Consider the following 24762-nt stretch of genomic DNA (forward strand, 5'->3'; position numbering starts at 1 on the left):
GTCGCACGCACAACCCTCACGGGTGGAGGAGTCTTGGTCAAGACTTGCACACGCTGCCGCGGTTCTGGTGTAGGCCAGGTTCCCAGGTGGCTTCTGATTTCTTTTGGTCGACGTGTGTGGCACCGGTGTAGGACTCCAGTCCACTTGTGCACTGGTAGTGGTGTTTGATGCAGGTGCTGTTGGCTGCCATGATGACGGTTGCCAGCCAGGTGGTGGTGACTTGCGGGGAGAGTTGGATGTCAGGAGGAACTTGGCAGCCATGGGCCTACGTCTTGCTGAGGTGGAGTGTCTGTGGCGGCTTGACACGTAGAGTGTGGGGATCCTCTCTTGCCTGGCTTGGGGCCACTGCCGACTCCATCCTGAGGCGGTGTGAGGACGGACACTCAGTGCTGATCTTCACACGTGGCATCTGCGGACAGGAGCAGGGATGCACCTTGACTTAGACTGCCGACGCTTGGGAATGGACGGTCGCCTGGGGAAGCGTAGGGATGAGATGCGGTTTGCCCCTGTTGCGGCTTACGTTCGGTTCACCCATGGAGCTGTATCCAGGGACGTCGGTCCGCCTTGGTGGCTGTCTGGTATGTCAGGGTGTGCTCTTGGCTTGCTGGGTGAGTCCACGGTCTTCTCCCTTTTGTTGGTCTATTCAGCCCACCTGTGTTCCTCCGATTTTCGTGGTGACAGGGCTGTCACTCTCTTCTTTCTTTGAGGGCGTTGCGCTTGGACCTCGAGACAGCGCTGTCGTGGTGCCGGCTTCTGCCTTCGCTCCGGCGCGCTCCTTGCTTGCAGGGCGACGTGACGTCCGGTCGCAGGTTGTTGAAGCGCAAGTAGCTGGGGCGGCTTGCCACGTGGAGTGTGCGACTCCTCTCTTGCCTGTCATGTGTCACGGCCGACTCTGTCTTGAGGCAGTGTGAGGGAGGACACTGTGTGGTCTTCGGCCCACAGCGGGGCTTCGCTGGGGCGGTGGAGATGTGGGTGCTCTCCTACTTGCGTTCAGCAGTGCTTCCTTGTGGAGGTGTCTCCGGGGTTCGGTCTGTGCAGTCGGGTTCTCTGGCACGGCTTTCTGCACGCTTCTGGCTTTGCGTGCTCTGTCTCGTTTTTGGACGCTTTCTTCGGGCACTTGGGGTGCCTGTGGTGTGGTTGGCGGTTGTGCCTGTTCACCAGCATGGGTGGGTGATGCGACCTCTTCACCGGTAGTGGCGTTGGGCAGCCACGTGTGGGGCGTGCTCTGCACTAGTTTTCCTTGCGCTGTTGCTGTGGGCAGTTCCCTGGAGACGTTGCTGTCTTGGCTGGTCATCCACTTCTTGCTAGCGGTGGTGGCTGTCTGTGTGTAGCTCCAAGTTTCTTGCAGCTCTTTGCGGGGTTTGTCAGTCTCTCCACATACCTTGCAGAGGTTGCAGGCTGTGCTTTTGCTTATATGATGCTGGTTTTCGCTGGTGTGGCTTGGGGCCACTTTGGGGCTTGAGTGTGGCATCCACCTGGAGATTTTGCTTTCTTCACAGGCATCTTGGCTGTTCTCACTTGCAGGGTGCAGAGGGCCACTCTGAGCATTCTTCTCTGAAGTCACGTCTTGCTGTGCCTGGCGCAATCCGTCTGCGCTACTGGGCGTGAGCTAGCAGTCTTCCTGGTGACGGCGGTGTGCAGTCTGGGATCTGCTGTTGACGGTTGGTTAGCAGGATGCTGGGCGGTGTCCAGGTGCGGCTGGTCCGTGGGGTACAGTGCAGCTTCGTTCGTCGTAGGTCTACAGCCGTCGGTCACGGTGGACAGTTAGTGTGCTGGACCGCTCTTTGGATGCACCGGTGCAGATCCTCCTGCTAGGATCCTGTCTCAGTCTCATTTTGCTGATCCTGCCACTTCTGGCCGGGTAGTGGAGCGCCAGGGCTTCTCTTCCAGTCTATGGTGCTGTTTGGGTTGATGGTTGTAGGGTACAGTCGGCTAGTTACTCTGGCCAGGCAGACGGTCCGTCCCTGAGAGCGTAGCGTCTGGGGAGCTACCACGTGGCGCTGTGGTCGTCGCGGTGGCTCGCCATGCGTGCTGCAGGTTCAGGCTGTGCTGCTTTGGACTTCTGGTCACCCTGTTCTGGCTGGACTTTACTTGGCGGCGCGCGTTTGGGCTTCATGCGAGCTCTCTGCGAGCTAGCAGTCTCTCTTTGGTGCTCATTGTATTAACTCTGCCCACTTGGTGAGGTCACACTTGAGTAATCTCGTGCGTCTCCTGATGTCTGGCATGACTGTGCATCCACGTTGGTGATTGACTGAGGTAGCTCTCAAAGTAGAGGTAGCTTTGAGGTTTCTTGGCCCTCACCAGGGCCTCAGCTGCTTCACTTCTGCCTGCTAGAAGGTTCACAGGGTGCGTGCTGTGCACCGGGCTATCGGCCAGCAGCTTCTGGACAGCAGTCTCGTGGGGCTGCTGACCCTCCCAACACAGGGCACTGCTGGCCCCTCCTCTTCCAGCGCCTGCTCCTCTGTCACTCAGGAGCTCGACTTGCAAGCTGTCTGGGAGGGCGGACGTGCTTGTATCTTCCTTTGCTGCTGAGGTTGGTGCTGGGTCTGTGTCCGAGCCTGAGGCAGCTGACGTGTTCTTAGCTCATCATGGACTGCACCTTATTGGTCTTGAGGCTCCTATCGGGTGGGGCTGCCTTGCCTTGCCTCGCTGTGCTGCATGGTGCAAATCAAGATGGCCAGGCAGGTCGCTTCTCTTTGGTGCTTCTCGGTGCTTGGGGGTGACGGCTGGAGGGCTGATGCGGTGAAACGGCTTGGTTCTGGGCAAAGTCGCTTTTCATGCAGCTCTCTCTTTTGGCCGGCTTGCCGATGCGGTGCGGGACCAGCAGGTGGCGCTGCGCACGCTTCTCCACCGCCGTACCAGTCTTTAGTTATCGCTGGCGTGTTGCCGAAGATATGCTGGCTTCCACAGTCATGGGCCGCCTATGGTGGAGGCAGGAGCACTTACTAGGCCGTTTCTGGCTGTCCTGTTGCTGCTTGGGGCGATGACTCATAAGACAGCGATTCCGCTACGGCTTCTGTCTGTGCAGCAAAGTACCGGGTGAGATGGTCTTTAAATGCCCGAGCAGGTGAGGGGGCATGAACCGGTCTTCTGCGCCGTTCCTTCCCCTCTCGCCCCCTCCCTCACTCCTGTGGCCATTCTGTGCAGCGCTGCACCGTTCTCTTGCGGGGCGATTTCCGCCGTACCTTTGGCACTGTGGCTGCTGTCATGCGTTGGTGTCCTCAGGCATTCTCCAGCGGTGGGCGTCACTACGGCTTGCACTCCGCCTTGCACTCCGCCGCGGTGTCGTGGGGTGATCCACTCTTCCATCCTACGTGGGTGCTTTCAGAGCCGACCCGGGGTCCTATCCATGCGGTCGATGATCCGCGATGTTTCCCCAGCCGATCGACGTTTGGGCTGCACCTGTACCTGGGAGAGATACCAGGGTTGCGGTTGAGGGGCACCGGGCACGTCGCCTACCCTGGTGCTGGGAGGTCGCGCTTCTTCTCTTTTCCCACCGGAATCAGAGAGGCGGTGAAGGACAGCTAGTTGGTCACTCCAAGACGGTGCCAAGCCCGGGCCTCAGGGCAGTGGGGACATGACATTCTGGTCGTAGTTCCTCCCCATGAGGAATAACGAAGCGCCTGGCAGCGGGCACACAAGGTTGAACCCGCCTCGTCGCCAGTGTAGTGTCAGACCTCAGGCCCGCATGATGGCAAATGACTGACACAGACACAGGGTAGTTATGGACTGTAACTGGCCACGAGCACGTGCACCCGGGCCCTTTTATTGACGGGGCCATGTCACTCGTGGCACCCGTGACGGATGGGTGTGGGGGTGCAGTGTGGCCAGCCCTCGAGGGAGTGGCTGAGGTTACAGCTTCCTGTGGAACACCAGAATGTGTCCCGCAGGACATTACAGTACCCTGTGCATTCTGTGCTTTTTGTTTCGGAGTTATGAGTTTAATCCCAAAGGTTGGCACCAGAACTCCAAAAGTGGGTAGATTGACTAGATTTGGAAAACCGAAAAGAGGGATATTCTGCAAACATAAAATTAGACTGCAGTTTTGCATCAACCGAGGGACACCAAATGACTTAAGGGATAGTGCTCACCAGCATGGTGAACACAGACAATAAAGCACTGAGAGAATGCCGTGCAACGTTTTCACACTGTATCATTGTGTTTACTAAAATTCTTTCTATTAGAGGCTGCTAATTGATCCTCCACTGGAACACATGCAAAAGTGCCTTCCACAGTGATGATTCAACCGACTTTAAAAACAGGAACATGTTAGAAAAATGTATAGTGACGTTTGTCGAGACATGGCGAAAAAACGAGATTGGCGTAGCAAATCAAGGGTCACCAGGTCACCCTTAGCCTAAGGAGTAAAATAAATCGTGTTTAGATGCACAATCACTCGGTGCAGGAATACAAATTATGTAGTAAGATGTCACATTTGGGGTAAGAGTTGTGCATTAGTATGGCATCCTATTTGCTTGACAGCACCTTTAAGGTGCAACATTTTAACGTGGAGCAAAATAAGCATTGTTATTATTTGACATTTTGAAGGAAAGTGTCTTATGTGCAGAGTCAATTTAATGTGAAAGATCACACTAGTGGCAACACCAGCAGCAGTGTGGAAACGCTGTTAGGGGCACAAATCACATTTAGGTGCAAAAGCACATTTATGTGAAAAGTCATAGTTGCCATTAGTTAAACATCAGCTTTCGGTTTGCTTCACTGTAAATGCTCAGGCGTGGGAAGTACTCTTTATCCCAGTGAATAAACACACCAAGGGCTGAAATGTGCCTCTGGCCTAATTCAAAATGTGATTTATACTCGCTTTCTGAAAGTTTGGGACATAAAGGAAATATCTGGTCTACATCTGGGTAGGATATTTCGTCCACATTGCAGTCAGTTTTTAAGGGTGTAGTTGTATCATATATGGTCATCAGCATTTGGTAACAATATCTAATGGCGATAAAGGTGTCGCTCTTTAACAAGATTAGCTATGCCCTTATGTTTAAGATACAGATGTTTTTCCCCTAAATCTTAGTCAGCCCCTGATCCCCGTTTGAAATACCGACATGTAGTCTTTAGTGAAACTGATGTTTAATTTGTCTGAAGTATTCTGAAAAAGATTGTATTAATAAATCGTACCTCTGATTTCTGAACTACTTTCAAACAGTTGATTCTTTTAATCTTTGATTGCAAGCGAAGAGGATGTCCTACTCTCACATATCATTTTTGATAAAGAAAAAGCTTTTGATTCTGCGGAGTGTGGCTTCTAGTGGACTGCAACGGCAAGGTTTTGGTTTGATAAGAAATTAATTTTAGTGATATAACACCATGCCTAGTTCCCGACCGCCCGTGAATAAAACAATAACTTGGGCCTATCAGATACATTGGAGGGCCAAGTTGAAGTATCCCTGGGCATTTTCTGTTATAAACTTACAGTAAAAGGATGAGTGTTAGATTTGAGGGTCTCTAGTTGGCATAGGTAGGTACCTGTGCCAAATAGGGGCCCTTGCGTCTAGTCAGGGTAAGGGGGTACACACTCCTAAACTAACCCCTGCTCACCCCCTTGGAAGCTTGGCACGAGCAGACAGGCTTATCTCAGAGGCAGTGTGTAAAGCATTTGTGAACACGTACAGTAATCAAGTGACAACACTACAGATGGACACCACACAAGTTTTATATAAAAAATAAGTATTCTTTATATAGACTTATCACAAGACCACAAACCCACAATACGGTTACTTTAAAATGGTAGAATTGAGCTTACTTCTCTTAGGATGGTAAATGCGAAATTCAGAGTTCAATATACCTTAAGGTGCGACACGCAGGGCAACAAAAGTGTTGCAAGGACGGTGATGCTTTGAAGATCCGGTGCAAAGAAACCAAGATGGCGCTTCCTTCTTGATGCGACATGCTTCCCGGTGATGCGGCGGCGCCTGATGCGACGTTGATCCTCTTCTCCGGTGATGCGAGATGTTTCCTCACGATGCGAGCCGCGACAGGCCCTGCGACATGGTTCCCAGCGATGCGGCGGCATCTGATGCAACGTCGATCTTCTCCCCTGGTGATACGAGTTGCTTCCCCAATGATGCAAGCCGCGACAGGTCCCGCGACACTCTTCCCGGTGATGCGGCGGCGTCCGATGCGACATCTCTCCTCTTTTCCGGCGATGAGACGCGACAGGCCCTGCGACACGCTTCCTGGACACGCGGCGACACCTGATGCAACGTCGCGTGATGCAACGTCGATCCTCTACTCCGGCGAGGCGCTTCGGTGGACCTGAGATGACTCAACGATTCTTCTGCGACACGCTTCCCGGTGATGCGGCGGCGTCTGATGCGACATCGATCCTCCTCTCCCGCGATGCGAGGCGCTTCGTGTTGTGAAGCGGCAGTTCGGCGACGCGCTTCTTGTTCTTGAGTCGCAAGTCCTCAAAAAGTCCAGCACAACTGCAGGCACTTCAAAATAACTCTTGGGGAGCTGGTGGGTGAAGTCTGTTGGCCCTGAGACTTCAGCAGGAGGCAAGCTCTTTTCCAAGCCCTTGGAGATCACAAGTTGAATATAAGTACACACAAAGTCCTTTCTCCTTTCTTTGGCAGTCAGGCAACCACTGCAGGCCAATCCCGCAAGCAGCAGTTCAGCTTAGGGATAGTCTCTCCTCAGTTTCTTCTGGATCCACTCCTCAGCAAAGGTTTCTTCTTGTTTCCCAAAGTGATCTAAAGTTCTGGGGTCTGGGTCCCCTTTTTATACACAGTTTCTCTTTGCTCTCTGAAGGCAGAGAGGCCTTTGCCTAGTCCAAACCAGTTCTGATCAGTCCTGGAGCACTTTGTTGACATGACTCCTCCTTTCCTTTCACAGTGCAGGGCAGAGACATCAGACGCACCACAGGAGGTGGAGCCAGCATTGTGGAGGGAAGGCACAGCCCTATTCAGGTCCCAGGTGCAACTCCTCCCACCCATCTAGATGCAGATCTCTCTATTCAGCCCTGTGCTGACTCACCCTGTCTCCTGGAATTTCCCAGCCCCCTGGAATTCCCCAGCCCCCGTCACTCAAACTCCAGACAAAGAATACACAACCTAGCAGAGGCAGGTTTGGATGGTTTGACAAGAAAATACCTACTTTCTAAAAGTGGTATTTTCAAACACAGAACGTTAAAACCAACTTCACTAAAAGATGTATTTTATCTTTCTGAGTTCAGGCATACAAAACTCGAATTTCTGCCATGTTCCCTGAGTCAGTTAGGATTATAAGATGTAATAATAAAACTGCCCATTCTGGCCTATGGGGAACAGGTAGCCTTGCAATAGTGGAAAACGAAAATGGTTGTAATTCACTATTAGGACATGCCACACACACCAGGGCATGTCCTATCTTATACTTACAATGCACCCTGCCCTTGGGCCTACCATAGGGGTGCCTGATATGAAGAAAAGGGAATGTTTAGGGACTGGCAAGTGGGTGCACTTGCCCAGTCAGCATGGCAGTACCAGAATGCACACAGGCTCTGCAATGGCAAGCCTTAGACACGCTTTTACAGGCTGCTTCTGTGGGTGGCACAACCAGTGCTGCAAGCCCACCAGCTGCATTTGGATTACCAGCCCTGGGCACTCCTGGTGCACTGTACTAGGGTCTGACAGGTAAACCAAACATGGAATCACTAATTCATACATCAATTCACCATAGGGAGAGCATATGCACTTTAGCAATGATCAGCAGTGGTAAAGTGCCCAGAGTCATAAAACAGCCAACAACAGGTCAGATAAAATATAGGAGGAAGGCAAAAAGTTCAGGGATGACCCTGCAAAAAGGGCCAAGTCCAACAATCAGGTACACCACACACAGAAGGGCTTTCTGTGGGCCTTTAATGACTGTAACTTGGCAGTGCGGTGGAAAACATGGCTTCCTGCCTTTAAGCAATTTTTACCTCCTGTAGGACAACATGCTATTTTGAAAAGCTCTAACACTAAATTGTACAACTTGTTAGTCATTGAGCCACATCCCTGACAGCACTGTTTTATGATTTATAGACATTTTCAACTGTGAGAGATGGTGGTCTACAAGTGCACAATATCTTACCTTGATCAATAAAATGGAAGGCACAGAAGACGTGCTCCCCCACCTACGAGTGACTAACATATTAATGAGAAAAATGTTCTTTTTGCAGTCTGAGGGAAGCTGAGAAGGCATGTTCTCAAACACACACGAAAGAATGCTATTAACGCTAACCATGGTTACCAGAGCCATTAAGAATCTTGTCCATTATGCAATGTTCTGTTTTCCCAACATTGCTGCCTGGTATCTTGTACTTGATTCTTTAACTGACCACTTTGTTGATCTACCAAGATCTTCAGGGCGACATAGTAATGAAAAATATGAAACTTTATTTTGGACTTTTTAGTTTGTCAGTTACTGCTCTTTATTGAGGTATGTCTCATTCCCGTCTGTAAATTACCCTATACCTCTATTTCCAGCTTTAAAGACACCCACGGATACATCACTTTATTAATAATAATCTTTCACTTTGCATTTTATTCAAAGGTTAATGTAAGAAAAACGTTACACTCATTTTTTCCCCAAAACATGTCCAGGTAAAAATAAAATGTGTTAGAGGAAGGGTGTCGCTCTTGAGTTCATTCACATAATGCTAATCAATGTTGTGGGTTTCACATCATTAATGCTTGTATTCCACTGTCCAAAATGGAGACTGTTTTCTTTCCATTGCAAGTATTCTATGCTTGCCATTTGTCTCTGAACATCTCAGTTGCATGCCTGCTGTTCTTTGCTACTCATGAATGCAGTCTGCAGCTCCAGATCTGCTGACAGAAAGGCTTGGGTCAGTAAGCATTTTGGCTGTGAAAAAAACATATTTGCCAATAGCGACCACAACCAGTATATGCTGTGATGTTTTGAATGATTAGCACTTTCAATATGCCTGCCATTTAAGGTAGGAACATAGAAATCCTGCTCCACCTTTATTTTCCCACTGCTTTGATATGGCTGAATATTCGAAAAGTAATGATACGTCATTTTGAATCCGGTTAGAAAACATGATGGACAAATGTGGATCCTACTATAAAGTTGAGGGTTAACTGAAGAGAACAGTAAGTCTAACTTTTAGGGGGAGAAAAGAAAAAAATTTAAAACGTAATTATATATGTTTTTAGTATTTCATTCAGTATGCAAACATAAGTGACTTTTTCATTTTTAAATATTTATTGTCACATGTTCCTATATTTTCTAGTTGACCTTTATGAAGGCAGATCCCGTTAATTGTCCATGTGGTTGATAGTGCTTTGAATACCTCTGCCTTGTGTGATTTAAAAAAAAGTTGACCTTTTTTTTCCGCTTGGCAATAAACTCCACTGATCTTGTTCGCCTAGTGGGATTATGTAATTTTAAGATACGTTTTGTGAACATTTCTTACATATCTATTTTTTCAATTTTAGCTAGTGACTGCAATTGGAGCAATAGAAGCAGAAAGAAGATTTGATGACCTACTGCTTCATTTGTCACATCCTCCAGCATTCACTACTGTTCGTGTGAACACACGTTTGGTTTCAGTGGAACATGTGAAGCAGATGTTGAATGATGAAATTGTAAAGGTTTGTATGTTGCATCTTTTCTGATCTTGTCACGCTGATCCGCTCAGTCAGGATGTATGTTAATTCAAGGATATTGTTAGAAATTGGTTTACCTGATGACTGGGGTGTGAGCACCAGTCGAGCAGAAACCACAATCCTAGTCAGGGTAAGAAACAAGCCAACCCCAAAGTAACCTGTGCTCAACCCCCTGCTAGCTTGGCACAGAAGAGTCAGGCTTAACTTAGAGTGAATGTGTAAAATATCTGTGCAACACTTCAAACAATAAATCAGTGAAAACACCACACAAAAAGAATCCCACACCAGGTTAGAACAAAGAGCTTAATTTAAAAAATAAAACCAGACCAAACTGACAAACATCCACTTTGTAGAACTGAAGTTATTATTTTTTAAAGAATACCTGTAGTATAGTGCCTAAAGGCGTAAAGTGCCAACTGTAGCTATCTGGTCGCGCTGGACCAGGCCAAAGTCAAACGTTCAAGCCAACCACAATGGAGCGTAAGCCTGATACAGTCTTGGATTAGTCCAGCTGAAGGTTTACCTTCTCAAGTTTTGGGCCAAGAGTCCCGTTCTCCTTGGAGGGGGGCCGCAAGGAGCAACAAGATCATCGCGGACAGTGATCGGTGTGGTGAGTGGGGCAGGCTGGGTGTCATGGATAGGCAGGATGGTGCTTCACGATGGCGGTTGATGCTGCTGTGCGAAGAGACTGGGTGGCGGCGGGTCGCGCTGATTTTAGATGTATGCAGCGCGGTTCCGGTGCACACAGGCCCGTTCACAGTCGCAAAGAGCCCAAAAGCTTGAATTAGGAGCCTGCTGAGCCACACCAAGGGTCCAAGACCTGAGGGGCACCTCTTGGGGAGTGGGGTCAGGAACTTGTTGAAGAGATGTCCAAGAGCTGTTGGGATCCTGTTATGTCCCAGCGGCTCAGATCAGGAGGCTAGCAGACTAGCCCTTTGAGTCACTCTTGGGTCCTGGGTTCAAGATGGGTTCTAGGTCCAGTTCTTCCTCCCCAAGCAAAAGAGCAGCAGGTCAGCTCAGCATTGCATCAGCTTCTTCAGAGTAGCAGTCCAGCAGACTGGCCGTCCTTGTAGTAGCACATCAGTCCTTACTGGAAGAGTATCCACAGGACCAGAAGTGTACTGACGTGGTGGGGTCTGAAATCCTTCTTTTATACACAGGTGCCCTGTTTCTGGAAGGTGGAAGACTCTTCTAGACAATGTCTTTGAAGTGCATGGAATTCTCTGCCTCCCCTGCCCTGGCTCAAAGCTGGCTGAAGTGAAAATGCAGGGGCATTCAGCTCTCTGTGTAGGGACAGGACATAGCATATCCAGGTGTTAGTGAGGCTGGGCCCAGCTCCCCCCTATCCTGCCAGTGATGGCCCATCCAGTCACACCTAAGCTCCCATTGTGTGTTGCTGTCTAGGAGGAATACACAAAGCCCAATTGCCAACTACACCCACTCATGTGACCAGAGACTGGCTGTAGGCGCCAAAAGGTTGAGTAAAAAAAAGTCAGCTTTCTAAAAGTGATATTTTCAGAATTGTAATTTGAAATCCTAAGTTAGGGTTTTAAATTTGGATTCCAGAGGCTCCATATATGAACCAGTTATCGATTCCCATTTGGAAATTAAACTTCTAAAATGTAATGTCAACTCCAATGTTATCCTATGGAGGGATAAGCCGTGCAGTAGTGAAAACAAATGTGAGGGTTTTTCGCTACCCGGACATGTAAAACTTGTACATGTCCAACTTTTTATATACACTGCTCCCTGCCCTTGGGTTGTCTAAGGCCTATCTTGGGGGTAACTTGTATGTAAACTAGCTAGCGGGACTAGAAAGAAAAATGTTGAGCCAAATCCCAGTGCCGACGAGCTAGTCAACGTAGAGAGTACAGCAGGACTCCACACCAACCCTCGGACAGATGCTGGCTGTCCACCTTGGGCCTACAGAGCCAACTGAGAGCCATTGTGAAGGAAGAACTTGCATAGGTACTAGATTGCAGAGATAAAGTGACTCTAACGGGACTCAAAGGTCACACCAACACTAGTATTAATAATTTACAGGCTCTAGGGAGAGGGAAAGACTGCAGCTCCCAGACAGATAGTGCAGGCCCAAATCCTCCAGAATAGCACAATGCCTCGGGGGATGCAGTCCCCAACTTGACACTGGGTCCCAGTAAGGTAGATCATCATAGCAAACAGGCAGTCAAATCGACTCTGACCCCTTCAGAAAGGCCAGGCAACCAACAGGCCCAAGTCCCATGGATTGTCACCGACCCCAGGCGTTTTAACGACGACGATGGTAATAACAATCCTGTATCCCAGATGAGGGGTTTGAATAAAAATAGCCCCACTCAAACAGGGCCTAGGGAAAGTAGAGACGGGGTGGGCCTTGAGGAGGGTGCAGTGAGGAGGCCTGAAGCAGTGATTCTCCCCACAATATATTTACCCGCAGCATCACTTCCGTTTGTCATCGTACTGACAGGAGTACCAGAAATGTACAACGGACAGAGGGAAATGCAATTGGACCTCAGGAACAAATGCCTTTTCTGGATGACCAGGTACAGGCAGTTCAGTTATGATGGGGCTGGGGAGATTCTAATGGTTCGTAGAGTTGGCGGTCCGCACTCTAGCAAGCCAGAATCCTTGCCCCCAGGAACCATATACAAGGGTTAGGGCCTATTGATTGGATTTCTTCTACTCCCACTGTCACAGCCAGTCTAGGGCTTACAACAGTAATACCAAGCTAAATGGCCATTGGAACATCATACTGTGGGTCCATCCCCCAGACCCCTGTTATATAACCTTCCAGTAGCGAATAGGTTTGAGGCCCTTGTAAAGGTGGATTGACTTACGATTGGGGGTCTAGCCTCTGGGCCCAGGTGCTCGGGACCTGGAAGGGACTTAGGGGAGTACAACAGAGCCCAGCCGAACCAGACCACTTGCTAGGGGGTTGGGGTGGACATACTGGATATGCAAAATGAAACGCAACTGGTGAATAATGGTGCAAGTGGGACGAGAGTAGAGTTGCTAGGTCCTCCACCTGCTACATCTCCTCCCCCCCCATAATCACCAGTAAATTTAGGGGAGGTGCCCCGGTGTAAGTATCCGAAGCTCCTCCCCTGTACCAGCTGGAGGCCCCCCAACTCCCTAACACTTATATGATCAATGCCCTTTTTGACAACTGTAACCCAGAAAATACGTTGAGGGTATTATCCTGGAACATTGCCGGTCCAAAAAACAAACTACACTGCCCAGAATGGGGACTTTTTGTGGAAAAATATGAAGTGTGCATGTTTCAGGAAACGTAGGCGAGGGAAGACAACGCAAGGATGGCGTATACCACATTTAATGTACCCGCTACTTCGGGGGGAAGAGGCAGACCATCAGGGGGTTTATCTACCTAGGTTGCCACACATCTGGGTTGTACGGCCGAACAGTTGAATCCCTTTTCCAACGACATCCAGTGCACTGTGCTCACTTTTCCCTCCAGCTTGAAAATAGCCTTTATCAACCTCTACTCCTGTATGTCTTGGTCGCGAATCCCCGACCCTCGACCAATTGAACACCTTCATTGATTCAGTCCCCACAAATATAAGGCTGGTCATTGGGGGTGATTTTAATTGCCAATTTGAGCCCCTCGCTGACCCAATTGATACAATCCCCCATGAGGAGGATCTCTATTGGCTAATCCCTGACCCTCATATCTCACCGATTAAGGTTGGACCCCGCTGGCACTCCAGATTAACTCTGATTAACTCAGTAAGAGCGTTTAATGGCCGTACCAAATCAGACAGACCAGGGAAGGTAACTTTTAACAGAACAGGTCAATCCTCCCTGGTGGACTATATTCTAGTGGAGACCAGGCTACAGCAAAGGGTTGTTGACTTCGCTGTTTTGCCGCAACAGGACAGCGATCACAATGCCTTGACCATGGAATTGGAGCTGCCGCACTTTATTAATCCTACGATCAGTGGCACCCCTGTAGCTAGTACTTTAAAACTTTCTAATAATAGAAGAAGAATAAGGTGGGGGACAATCGAGCAGTCACCCCACAAGCTCGCCTCACTGTATTCTTTAACCATTTTGTCTTTATTATACATGGGGGAGGCTGCCATGACAATGGGCATTCTCCACAACATCGATAGAATAGCGGCATTGCAGGCCGAACTGACATCCAATCTGACCGACATAATTTGTCCCAGGGTATCCGCTAAGGCAAAAAAGGGGGCGGAACAAACCTGATACCTTCCGAAAAGCCAAATGAGCCGTGTTAGAAGCCATCAAACTTAAGGACAGGCAATTAATTAAACAAATGAGGGTGCTCTACCGAGATAACATCCAATAACCAAAGAAGAGTTGGGAATTAGAAAGATTGGAGGCCCTTAAAACTGCCCTAACTAATAAGGACGTGAAGGCGTTCTGGTCAATAGTGTGTACATGCAGTTGTGAAGGGAAACCAGCCTTAGAGCTGAATATTGCAGCGGCTGCATGGAATACCCATTTTCAGGCTCTATGCACCATAGAGGATGTCGCATCCCCAAAGGGTGGAACATCATTAATACTCTCTGGGACCATTTATGATGAGTTCCTCGGGATTACCCTGACAGAAGTTCTAAACGCCAAAAGAAAGCTCCCTCTTGGAAAAGCCCCGGGACTGGACAAGCTACGGGGGGATCTATTCCGGTCAGAACCAAAAATATGGGGTCCCTACTTATGGGCAGTCTTTACTGCTAATATGAGCGGTATGGCGATCCCGGAATCTTGGGCTGGGGCAGAAATGTTTCCAGTATTTAAAAAGGGCTCACCCTTTCTGCCTACCAACTACAGGCCGATAAGTTTGATCGATGTTACACCCTTTATCACCCTATGCCTGGACCTAGGAATCAGACGATAGCGGACGGGATTGGACTTAAGCCACTAACATTCTGGCGCAGACTGTGGGTGACCCCGGAACTAGCAGTCTATCAGACAGAGCTAAAGGAGTTATTGAGTCTCCCAGGTCTGGGAAAAATACCTTGGCTTATGTATATTAAGGACTTCTGCTGTAGATTGGGTAAACCTAGCATATGGAGCAACCCTGAGGAAACGTGTCCGGTAACATCACGTTCAGAATTGGTAAAAGCGTACAGTTTGCTCAAATTAGCAGATGTCCAGGGGGACTCGGTCATAGGACACCAGACAGCTGATTTCCGAAGAATTAAAGACGAGTATCAGACCGAGTCCTTTCTGGATGGCATTTAACCCACCTAGGCAAGGAAACTATACATCCAATTTAGAATAGGGACCCTGCCGCTTCGTGCTTTTACCAGCAAATGGTTAAAAGCCACTCCCCTCGGGTGCCCCGCCTGCAATCGCGTCTATGAGTCAGAGCTCCATGTTTTCTTTTTCTGTCAATTCTATAAACCAGTTACAGACAGCGCTGGCTCATCCCACTCTGTAGGAATTTAGGGTTTATGCACGGTGTGGCGGCGTTTAGAGTCCTAAAATATGACACCCACCCATTGTTTTTGCTGTATCCCGTTTTTTAAACTCAATGTGGCATACCCATAGGGGGCTGGTAAACTCGGCACCACACTGATAAAAAGCCCATAGTGCATGTATTTTCCTTTTTTAACCTTCTTAATCTATTTTTAAACCTTTCCTATGTTTTAACAATTAAGACTAGTGATGAATTGTAATTTTTTATTGATAATACTGTGTGTAGTTGTTTATGGACCTAGTGGCTTCACACAGGGTAATCGACAGGGCAGCCGGTTGAGGACGGGGTGTAGGCCTGGACTCCCCGATCCTCTCACCCTGTGTTTTTTAGATGTATTTTAATGCTGCCTAATTTACAATTTTATATATGTGTGTTTTATTTGTCTACGATATGTGTTTTTATTTGCGCAAACTGTTTTTTATCATGTGCTGTTCAATTACTGTATGTAGTGTAAAGCTTAGGTAGTGGTGGGTCTCTCTTGGGTTTATCTATACACTTCTTATCCATTGGGATCCGATCGTGGTTATAATATGTATGTTTACTAGCACACTCATCTAAGGTTCTTTAACTGTATATTGCACTACGTCCTAATCTGCTGATTACAAATGAGTGTGCTACCACTTCATGCTTTAGTTATGTGTTTTTAAATCATGATTTGAGAAACATTCCTGCCCCCACCCTGATGACAATGATGTTAATGAACTAAGAGGCAAGTCAAAGGTCATGTGTATCCTTAATGTGAATAGATTTGCATTGTATATGGAGCAAAGGTTTAGTCTATTAAATCACGCAAAAGAGTTTTTTGTACTGCAGACATGCTGAACTCGCAATTTTGAAGGTGCTATTGAAGAAAATGGCGGCTCAATGAATTCAATTATTTGCCCACGATCACATCATTTGAAATCCGTTTATGGGTCAGGAGCATTACAAATAGGTCGAGTAGATTATTTAAGTCACTGGACCTGTAGGTCTAGTACCATTTTTATGATTTTTTTTAGGCCTGCCTATACATGCTAAACACATGCAGGATAACAAATGCGTGGTGAAGACACTGCGATGTAAAAATAGCGTTGCAAAGACTGTTTCCCCTCAGCTTCATGTTACTGTGGGCAATAGCTCACTTAATCTCCCCGACGGCACCCAGCGCCTTGAGACCCTTAGGTATCTAAGCAACTATGTTTTGAACCAACATATTTGTCTTCATAGACCATAACAAAACAAATAAGTTACTAATTGCATTATTTTTGTGCTTTTGGTTAGACAAACATAGTAGTGTTAGCTTTGATGAGCCTATCGGCCTGTTTTTTGTAGAAAAGTAGTGAGATATAAAGTGTGAAATGGGTAAAATAAGAATTTGTTTGTATAATTTTATGAGCACATTAACACACATTTGAAGTGAGGAATACAAAATTAAACACTTTTTCAAAACATGTTTTTATGTATATTTTCTTGCTTCACTTCAGTGGTGTGTTCTAGAGGTTGCACGCTTATGATAGTCCAAATCTTCGTGTCCGCATTTACTACATTTATTGTAAGCTCCCAATAGACTGAGAAAGGATGGACGTGTTCTGCATGTCACTGAAAATGTTTTGGAAGTCAAAATAAGATATATTTATATTACCGATGTGGTCATTGTCCTTTATATCCAGTGTAGGCACGAAGAGCCTCTCTTTGGGTAGGACCAGCTGCTTGTTTTCTTTTTTTATCATATTGCAATAGGAAAGCATAGTGGCTCATAGCACCAACGGGCATACTAGCGAATGTGCCTGGGGTGCAACTGGCATTTGATCCCACTTCTTGTACACCAGGGGTACTTTGGTTTATAGAAGGTGCCTCAGATGCTTGTGCGACTGTTATATAATCGGAGAGCTCCTGCACACATTTTGCACCAGCCTGATTTCAATGGGTAGTCCCTAATTTTTATGGGCTTGCACCCTAAGCAAATGAGAGAGCACTTTACCTTTGTATCTGGGTGCGTATGCAAAGAAGCTGTCATGAGGCACACTGACTGAGTGCCACATAGTAGTGGTGCACATTAAGAGTGCCTTTTCAGGAATTCACAATAGTGTACAGAAGTAGGCCTGAAAAACTACAACAGTTACAGGCGTACTTCTAACAAACTTCTGTGCATTCTATTTGCGTTGGTGGAAAACAAAATGCAAAAAAAAAATTGATGGACAGAATGCAGAACAATGTCATACATTCACCCCAGTACAGAGATCTGGGCCTAAGTCCATCGTTTTTTTTGCTCACCATAAAATTCCAGTTTGATCCCAGCCATATGCAAATCAGTCTTGACCTTGCGCTTAATGGGAACAGTCCAGCCCGAACTGCCAGGGCAGGTCCTCCCTGGACTGTAAACAAGAATCCGAGGACCGTTTTTGGAGTTTCACCCCTCATCAGCCAGGATAGCTTGACTCCAGTGGCATGGAGAGCACGGTATCCACGTCCGGGCATACCTGTCCCACTCAGGTTGACAAATGCAAAAAGGACAATCGATGGACAGAATGTATAACAGTGTCATACATGCACCCCATTACAGAGAGCTGGGCCTAAATCTATCGGTTTTTTTTTCTCACCATGCTATTCCAGTTTGAACCCAGCCATATGGAAATCAGTCTTGACTCTGCGCCCAATGGGAACAGTCCAGCCCGAACTGCCAGGCCAGGATCCTTACTTGTGTTTCTTCTGGTGCAAAAATAAATGCATAAAGTTTCTAAAGAATTCTGCCGTGCAAGTGCAAATTCACGTTTATCTTGCCCATTGATAAACTCCTTTCTCTACAACCCTATGTTTTTTGGGAGGGCCCTACCAATCCTGGTAAAAGTTATACAGCTGCCCATTTTAGGGGTATATTTCAGACCTTTCCCAGAGTGAGAAAGGGTTATAGAGGATTTGGAGAATACCATTAACCCCTTGCACGCTCATGACGGAGCCGCTCCGTCATGAACCACGGTTGCCGTGTGCTCATGACGGAACGGTTCCGTCATGTCACGGCCGTTGGCGGCCGCTCCGCCTACGCGGCGCTGTTTCCCCGCCTGTGCGGGGGGACAACGCAAATGGGCGGAGTCATGACGGAACCGTTCCGTCATGAGCACAGCTCAACCGTGGCTCATGACGGAGCGGCTCCGTCATGAGCACAGCGCCACCGCGCTGCCCCCCCGCACCCCCCAGCGCTGCGGCGGAATTCCCTCCGCAGCGACATGTAAGTTTGTTGGTGTGACATGCCATTCTAGCCCTGAATCTTCCACTTCTGGCCTTCTTCAAGCCCCTGCGAGTAGGTTTATTGACATAAAAATCCGCTTGCGAGTAAATCCTTTTATGAGTGCAAAATCAGATTCCCTGTATGCTGGCCAAATGCTTATATAGGCCATAACATTTTGACTCTGGAAAGACATTTCCGTTTACTATTAGCAAAATGTAAATGCTCAGTAAAATATACATATATATAGTGCTTGGTGTATGCTCACAATTATTTGAAACAAAAGAACTGCGAGTGAGTGAGATGAGGTGATCTTCTCAAGAAGTGTACAACGTGGTCAAGTAGATATTATAAGGCTGGTGGGCCGGCTTTTGATCCAAGGTTCGTAACCAAGGCACAGGACTGCAAGTTAACTGTTTATTACACTAACATTTGAGAAACAATCGAGTAAATGCTTAAAAGTAAATTTCCAAGTGACAATCACAAGATGCTTCTTCAGCAGTAAGTAAAGACAGTGGTATATTTAGAGCAAAGATGCAACCTGAACTCTTCAGAATTCTAACATAAGGAACATGCTGGCATATTGTTAACCTTTCTGTTAACAGAAAACGTTCCTAAACAGAGCCTATTTAGAAACTGAACTTCTGCATATGCAAGGCTTGTAAATACTAAAAATCTGAAGATATTAAATAGAGCCCCCCGCTATAATCGGTGAGGTTGCGTAATGAAAACTTTTATAGAAACTACAACCTGACCGTATAAGAGCACTCCTATAATTGGAGATGGTAATATCACAGCTCTGATATAATGAGAACGCTGCCATATGTGTTACCTCGTCGCTTGGAACCAAATAAAACAATTGATTTTTTTGTTGTTTTTATTTACAGATTAGAATTCTGAAGCGTTTTGTCCCTTCGACAATTGATATTTTATAAAACTGTGTCACCTTTTCAAACAAAGGCCAGTCTGCCTTTTATGAAGGTCAGGCTGTTTGACTTATTCACTGTCCTCAGTGCAGGCATCAACTTTCAGAGTTCACATCTATACTCAGAGCACCACCTCATTTTTGTGTAATCAGATGCTCTGCTTCGGGCGCACCTGTATAAAGCTACACCATGGCACAGACAAAAACAGTGCGACTGATATACAATTAGTGCCTAAGAGTTCTCAGTGTAGTATGAGACACATACAAATCCATATAAACAAGTTACAGCACCCCAATCACAGGCATAACTACACCAGCCTTGGTCAAATTAATTGGTGCATATTTCTTATACACAAGATCAGGAAAAACTTAAAGGTGTATGGTTCACCCTCAACTCTTGAAATTATTATTACATGGCCTCTCCCTGCTGCTGTATTACAAGTGAGGGACATTAGAAGATGCCCGAAATGCATTGGGTTTATGCCAATATGATTCTTCAAGATGAATGATGTATTCCCCACGTCCTTGAGAAAATGGGTTGGGCAGGCATATCTTGAGCATTTGAAGCAATGGGAAAACATGGTGCCAGGCATGTGGATGGATAAAGTTATGATTAAACATTTGTTGGAAACATGGTGAAAAATTAAAGAAAATGGATGACCAAATTAAAAATGGAATCTGTGGGTATCGAAGGATGTTGCTGTGCGATTGAGAAAGGGGCATACATTGCTCTTTTCTTTGCTTGGATTTATATGCAGGTGCCAGTGGGGCAGAGCACAAACCCAGTCTGCATGCTGAAGATTATTTGTCATTCCTAGAGCAATCATGAACATGGTAAAGAATGATGGTGTGCATTCTATCATTTAATTTTGAACTTTCTAAAAGTGCCATTTTCAGAATTGTAACTTAAAGTCAGACTTTACCATTCAAGAGGATTTTAAATTACAATTAATTTGAGTGTATACAGCATATATATATATCTGCTCCTAAACCAAAGTTATAACTTATTAGGTGTAATAAGGTAATTCAGTGTTAGTCAATCATAGAGATAGGCCTTACAACAGTGAAAAAAGACTAGGAGCTTTTCACTATTTTAGAGCATGTAAAACTTGGGCACACATGCCCTACTTTTTAAACAGTGCACTGTGCCTTTAGGGTCTATCTTAGGAGCAACGTATATGTTTTCAAAAGAAAGCGTTAGGCCTGGCAAAAGGTTTATTTTGCCAGGTTGAAATGGCAGTTTAAAAACGCACTACAGGCTGCAGTGGCATGCCTGAGGTAAGCTTTAAAAGGCTACTTTAGTGAGTGGCACAGTGAGTGCTGCAGGTCCACTTGTAGCATTTAATTTACTGGCCCTGGATACAGGTACCCTTTACTAGTGGCTTAAGAGTAAATGAAATGTGGCAATTGGATATAGTCTACGTTTACCATGTTTGAAGGAGTGGGCAGAAGCACTTTAGCTCTGGCTAGCAGTGCTAATGTGCACAGGGTCCTAATACAAACAAATTAAATCAGCAAGACAGGAGGAGTGAAGGATAAAAGTTTGGGGAATACAGGGATGTCAGGCCTAACCACTCTTTAGAACAAAAACTAATAAACACTGCTACTTCCTACCATTACTGAACTTTTCTGCTTTCTCCAGGAGCCAATCTGTTTACGACGATTACTGTATGTTAAGCACTAGCAGCATGTGTGTTTTTTGTGGTAGGTGGCAGGGAGGCAAATAAGTCCCACAACCATAATTTTTTTTTAAAGAAAAACATAGACAAGGTACTTCGCCCACATTTCCACTCAGGACAACTTTAGTCCTTACATTGTAACAGACAGCAGCATCATACAAAGCACCGTTCCATAAACCATTAATGCTCATGATCTTCCATGCCCCACATAGTATCAGCTGCTTCATTACACTTTTTAGAAGGTAAAATGACACCAATAAAATGAGACGGCATATTCAAATATTTAATAACTGTATTCATTTATGCCAGCCATAACCTTGCATATTAAGAATGAATGCCAATTGCAATCTAAGAGTGCCATTTCCCCTTAGCCATTGGTATTTTCATTGTGATGGAACATATTATTGAAATATAATGGAGAGAGGGGGACCAGGAGCTAGTTAATGGTCCAGTGCCTATGCTCCAAAAAGTCAATGAGGTAATCACACAGGAGGCACCGTTCCGTGGTGAGTGTGGTCAAAAGACAACCTACACACACAATAGGGTCAGGGGTGGGAAGAAAAGGGAGAAGTTAGGTCCGAGACTTGGTACTTGAGGTGGGGAGAGGCATAAGTTGTCTCTTGTTGACCTCACACACCCCGAAGGATGTCATGCTTCCCACCTCTGACCCTATTGTGTGTGTAGGTTGTCTTTTGACCACACTCACCACGGAACGGTGCCTCCTGTGTGATTACCTCATTGGAACATATTATTGCACATCACCAGAAGCAAGAGCGTATATCCTCCTCAAACATTTCTAATTTAAAAATCCAAAATCTAAAACCTCTTGTTAATTTCAGTAGCAATGTTAGAAAAGTCTCCAAACCATCAGAGAGACTTCTTTGCTTTCCAGCGCATCTGGGATAATAATCTTTGTTTATTCATACACTATTTTGGGTTGCCATTTCTCTTCCACGGTCTTCTGATGTAGCCTGAACAAGTTGTTTCTGCTGCAGTCATTTAGGTGTACATCTGATGGAGTTTTAATTTTTCTGATTGTGTCATGCCTCCTGATTCCTGTGGCATGTGGAGGTGAGACATGACCTCCATATGCCACAGGAATATTGTGGCATATGGAGGCTATTGTGTTTGTGACATGACTCATTTGCATTTTGTGTTTACATTGCCATGTATAGCTGCCTCAGGATGTTCAGCGTGGACAAAGATAAGGTCCACCTGTCATCATGGTCTCAACACTCTTTTACCACAGTGATACAGTAATGAGACATGGGGCTCAGGTGAAGTTGGTTGAGTAAGCGCAGACCGTGACCAATGGGTACTAGACTAACTCGGCAACCTGGATGGAGCTGTAGTGCTTGGTGTAGACCTATGTCTTTGCACAATAGTAATGCAATATTGTGCCACACACATCAGGGAAGAATGAGTGTGCACAATGAATTAGAACCCTCCCCTCCCCAGATCCCGCCCAGTTAAAAGCTGCAGTTGAAGCACAGATTGAGGATGGCAGTTAGTGTGTGCTCTGTGAGACCTCTGGGTCAGTTTGTGTGTGCTATCTTCTACCTTTGTTGAAGTAGGTCAGGTGGGTGAGGAGATGAAGAGGCATTATGGACCATCTCCTCCAACGAAAGACATGGTTGTGAAGTTTAAGGGTGGTTTATTTTCTCAATTTCTAATTCTGCAGTCCAGGTGTGCGTTTGCTATGCGCACGTTGAAACCATATGTCACCGTAATCCCTGTCAAAAAGCTGGTTAGCAGTTGATGACTGACGAAAGATGGAGCTGTCATCTGTTGCACCAGGGAGGGCAGCACACTTGTGTGTGAAACAGAGTTTGCACATTGATGGTACGCCAGCAGTGACAGTTGTCATAATGTGATCTCTGCTTGGTTGGCTGGAGTTCCATGTTGATGTTGATGGTTCCTAGTACTCAGGGAAATCAAGAAATGACCTCCTTTTGCAGTGACTATTGCATGGTCATTAACTGTGGAACTCAACCGGTAATGCACCCCAATACCTGGTGCAAGCTCCAGGAATTGCCTGCATGTGAGATGGCAGCTTTGGCCCCATGGGTACAGAGGGAAACAGCATCTGTGTGTGTGTGTCTCCTTCTCCTCCTCAAGTGGTTGCTCCTCAGGGTGAGGGCCGTGCAACAAATACACAGGCCGACTTGGTAGAAAAGTAATTGTGCCTGCAGCTGGTTTTTTTAAATGTGGTTGGTTGCTTGATGTGGCGCAGCTTTTGACTGGTGTAGTGCAAGTGTTGTCAGTGAGGCCCCATCCCCTTGGATTGGTGGATTTCTGCATATCTTAAAGTATCCTTTTTCAGATGCTTTTTTTTAAATTTGTGTTTAAGTGTTGAAGTGTGCGTGGTTGTGATCTGCTTTTTGTGTTCAAATGCGCAAAAGCTTCATTATTTGTGATTACTGATCCATGTTCCCAGTCACAGACATTGTTTTTTGTTTGTTTATTTTTTAAACATTTTTCCGTTTTCTGAATGTATGTCTACTGTGCGAGTACATTTTATATTTTATGTTGGGTGTTTTTTCTCGTTTCCCAAATGATTAATTACGTTAGCACTTACCTTTTCTGACCAATAGTGATGCACGAGTTTTAATGTGAACTTTTGCTGTCAGGCAGGTACTGTCTTTATAGTAAGCCGTTCAGCTCGCTCAGCTGTTGCATGTAACTTTTCCTTTTTTGTCTGGTTTAAAACTTCATCTTCACCCACCGACGATCTGTCGAAGATTGCTCCTTATTCACAGTTGTTTTCGGTTTTGTTCCCCCTCACACTATGATCCCCGTTTTGTTCCCTCCAGCAGGTTTATTGATGTTTAAGCCGGAGAGCCTGTCTTCTGGTACAGCGGATTTCACTGCAAAGCTTCGCGGCCCTTGGAGGCGCTCCGCGTCTACTTGTCTTTGCTGATTTACACTTTTTTTTTTCTACAGCAATTTAGAGGCCTTACTGTTCCAGTCCTTCGGCACACCGTTATCCCGGATGTTTTGCTAGTCCCAGTCATTGGTCCAAGGTTTGTATCTTTACAGTTTGTTATAATTAACATTCAGCGGTATTTACTTTTTCTGAACGTATTGAAATTATCTAAGGGATGCCGGGAAAGATTTCACAAACTATGTGGCTTGATGGTTACTTTCAGAACCTGACCCCCCAAAAAGTGCCTTAAAGCTAAAACTCATTACACACTCTGCCTGCAAACACGTTGAAGCAAGTCTTTATATATTGTAACGATTCCGATGGTAAGCATTACCAACTTTAATGCAGGGGGGATAATCTCCCTATCAAAACGTTGTGGTTCTTTCCCAGTTACAAGCATGTTTCTACTTGACTCAGTTATCACAAGAACAAGCATTGCCAATTTCAATGCGTCTGGCTTTAACGTGTGAAACTATGCAACATTTGTGCATGCTCGTGTCTGTAAATTAAAGCTACAAAGCGCACTAGTCAGGAAATAAAAATCCCAGCCCACTTCAAACACTCGTCTAATCTAATTTTACCGAGCGCGGAAAGCGAGCAAGCCCGTCCCTGCTTCCATCCATCAGTGCTTTCCCCCTGTGATCTCTTCACATTTCTATCAGCCCACCCTCTGCCCCATCCAACCTTTTTCATCCCCCCGTCCATTCATCCTTTCATACATATATCCTCTCATTCACCGTTTCCCATCTGTCCATTCTTCTGTCCTTCCATCTATTCACCTTTTCACCTGGCGAAACGCTTTTCCCACTTACATCCAGCTTGCTTTCAACTATCCATGCTTTCACTATCGAGTCATTCTTTTATCCTTCCTGTTACTTTTTCCCTTCCACCGTCCATTCTTTTCCCCTATGTATTTACCCATCTTTTTTCTTACCTCTACTTTCCTTATCCTTCT

The 24762-nt window shown here is 46.2% G+C and overlaps 1 protein-coding gene across 2 annotated transcripts in view; it reads left to right on the forward strand.

Moving 5' to 3' along the window:
- The window catches only part of NSUN6 (NOP2/Sun RNA methyltransferase 6), a 125726-nt gene that overhangs the window by 6930 nt on the left and 94034 nt on the right, over positions 1-24762 (forward strand). For both annotated transcript variants that reach the window (XM_085630830.1, XM_085630829.1), the window contains exons 2-3: positions 9444-9599; positions 23825-23904. In XM_085630830.1, coding sequence (XP_085486956.1) covers positions 9444-9599; positions 23825-23904 — 236 coding nt within the window. The remainder of the gene's footprint in view (positions 1-9443; positions 9600-23824; positions 23905-24762) is intronic.

Source organism: Triturus cristatus, chromosome 10 (genome assembly GCF_964204655.1).
Source record: "Triturus cristatus chromosome 10, aTriCri1.1, whole genome shotgun sequence".
NCBI classification, from domain to species: domain Eukaryota; kingdom Metazoa; phylum Chordata; class Amphibia; order Caudata; family Salamandridae; genus Triturus; species Triturus cristatus.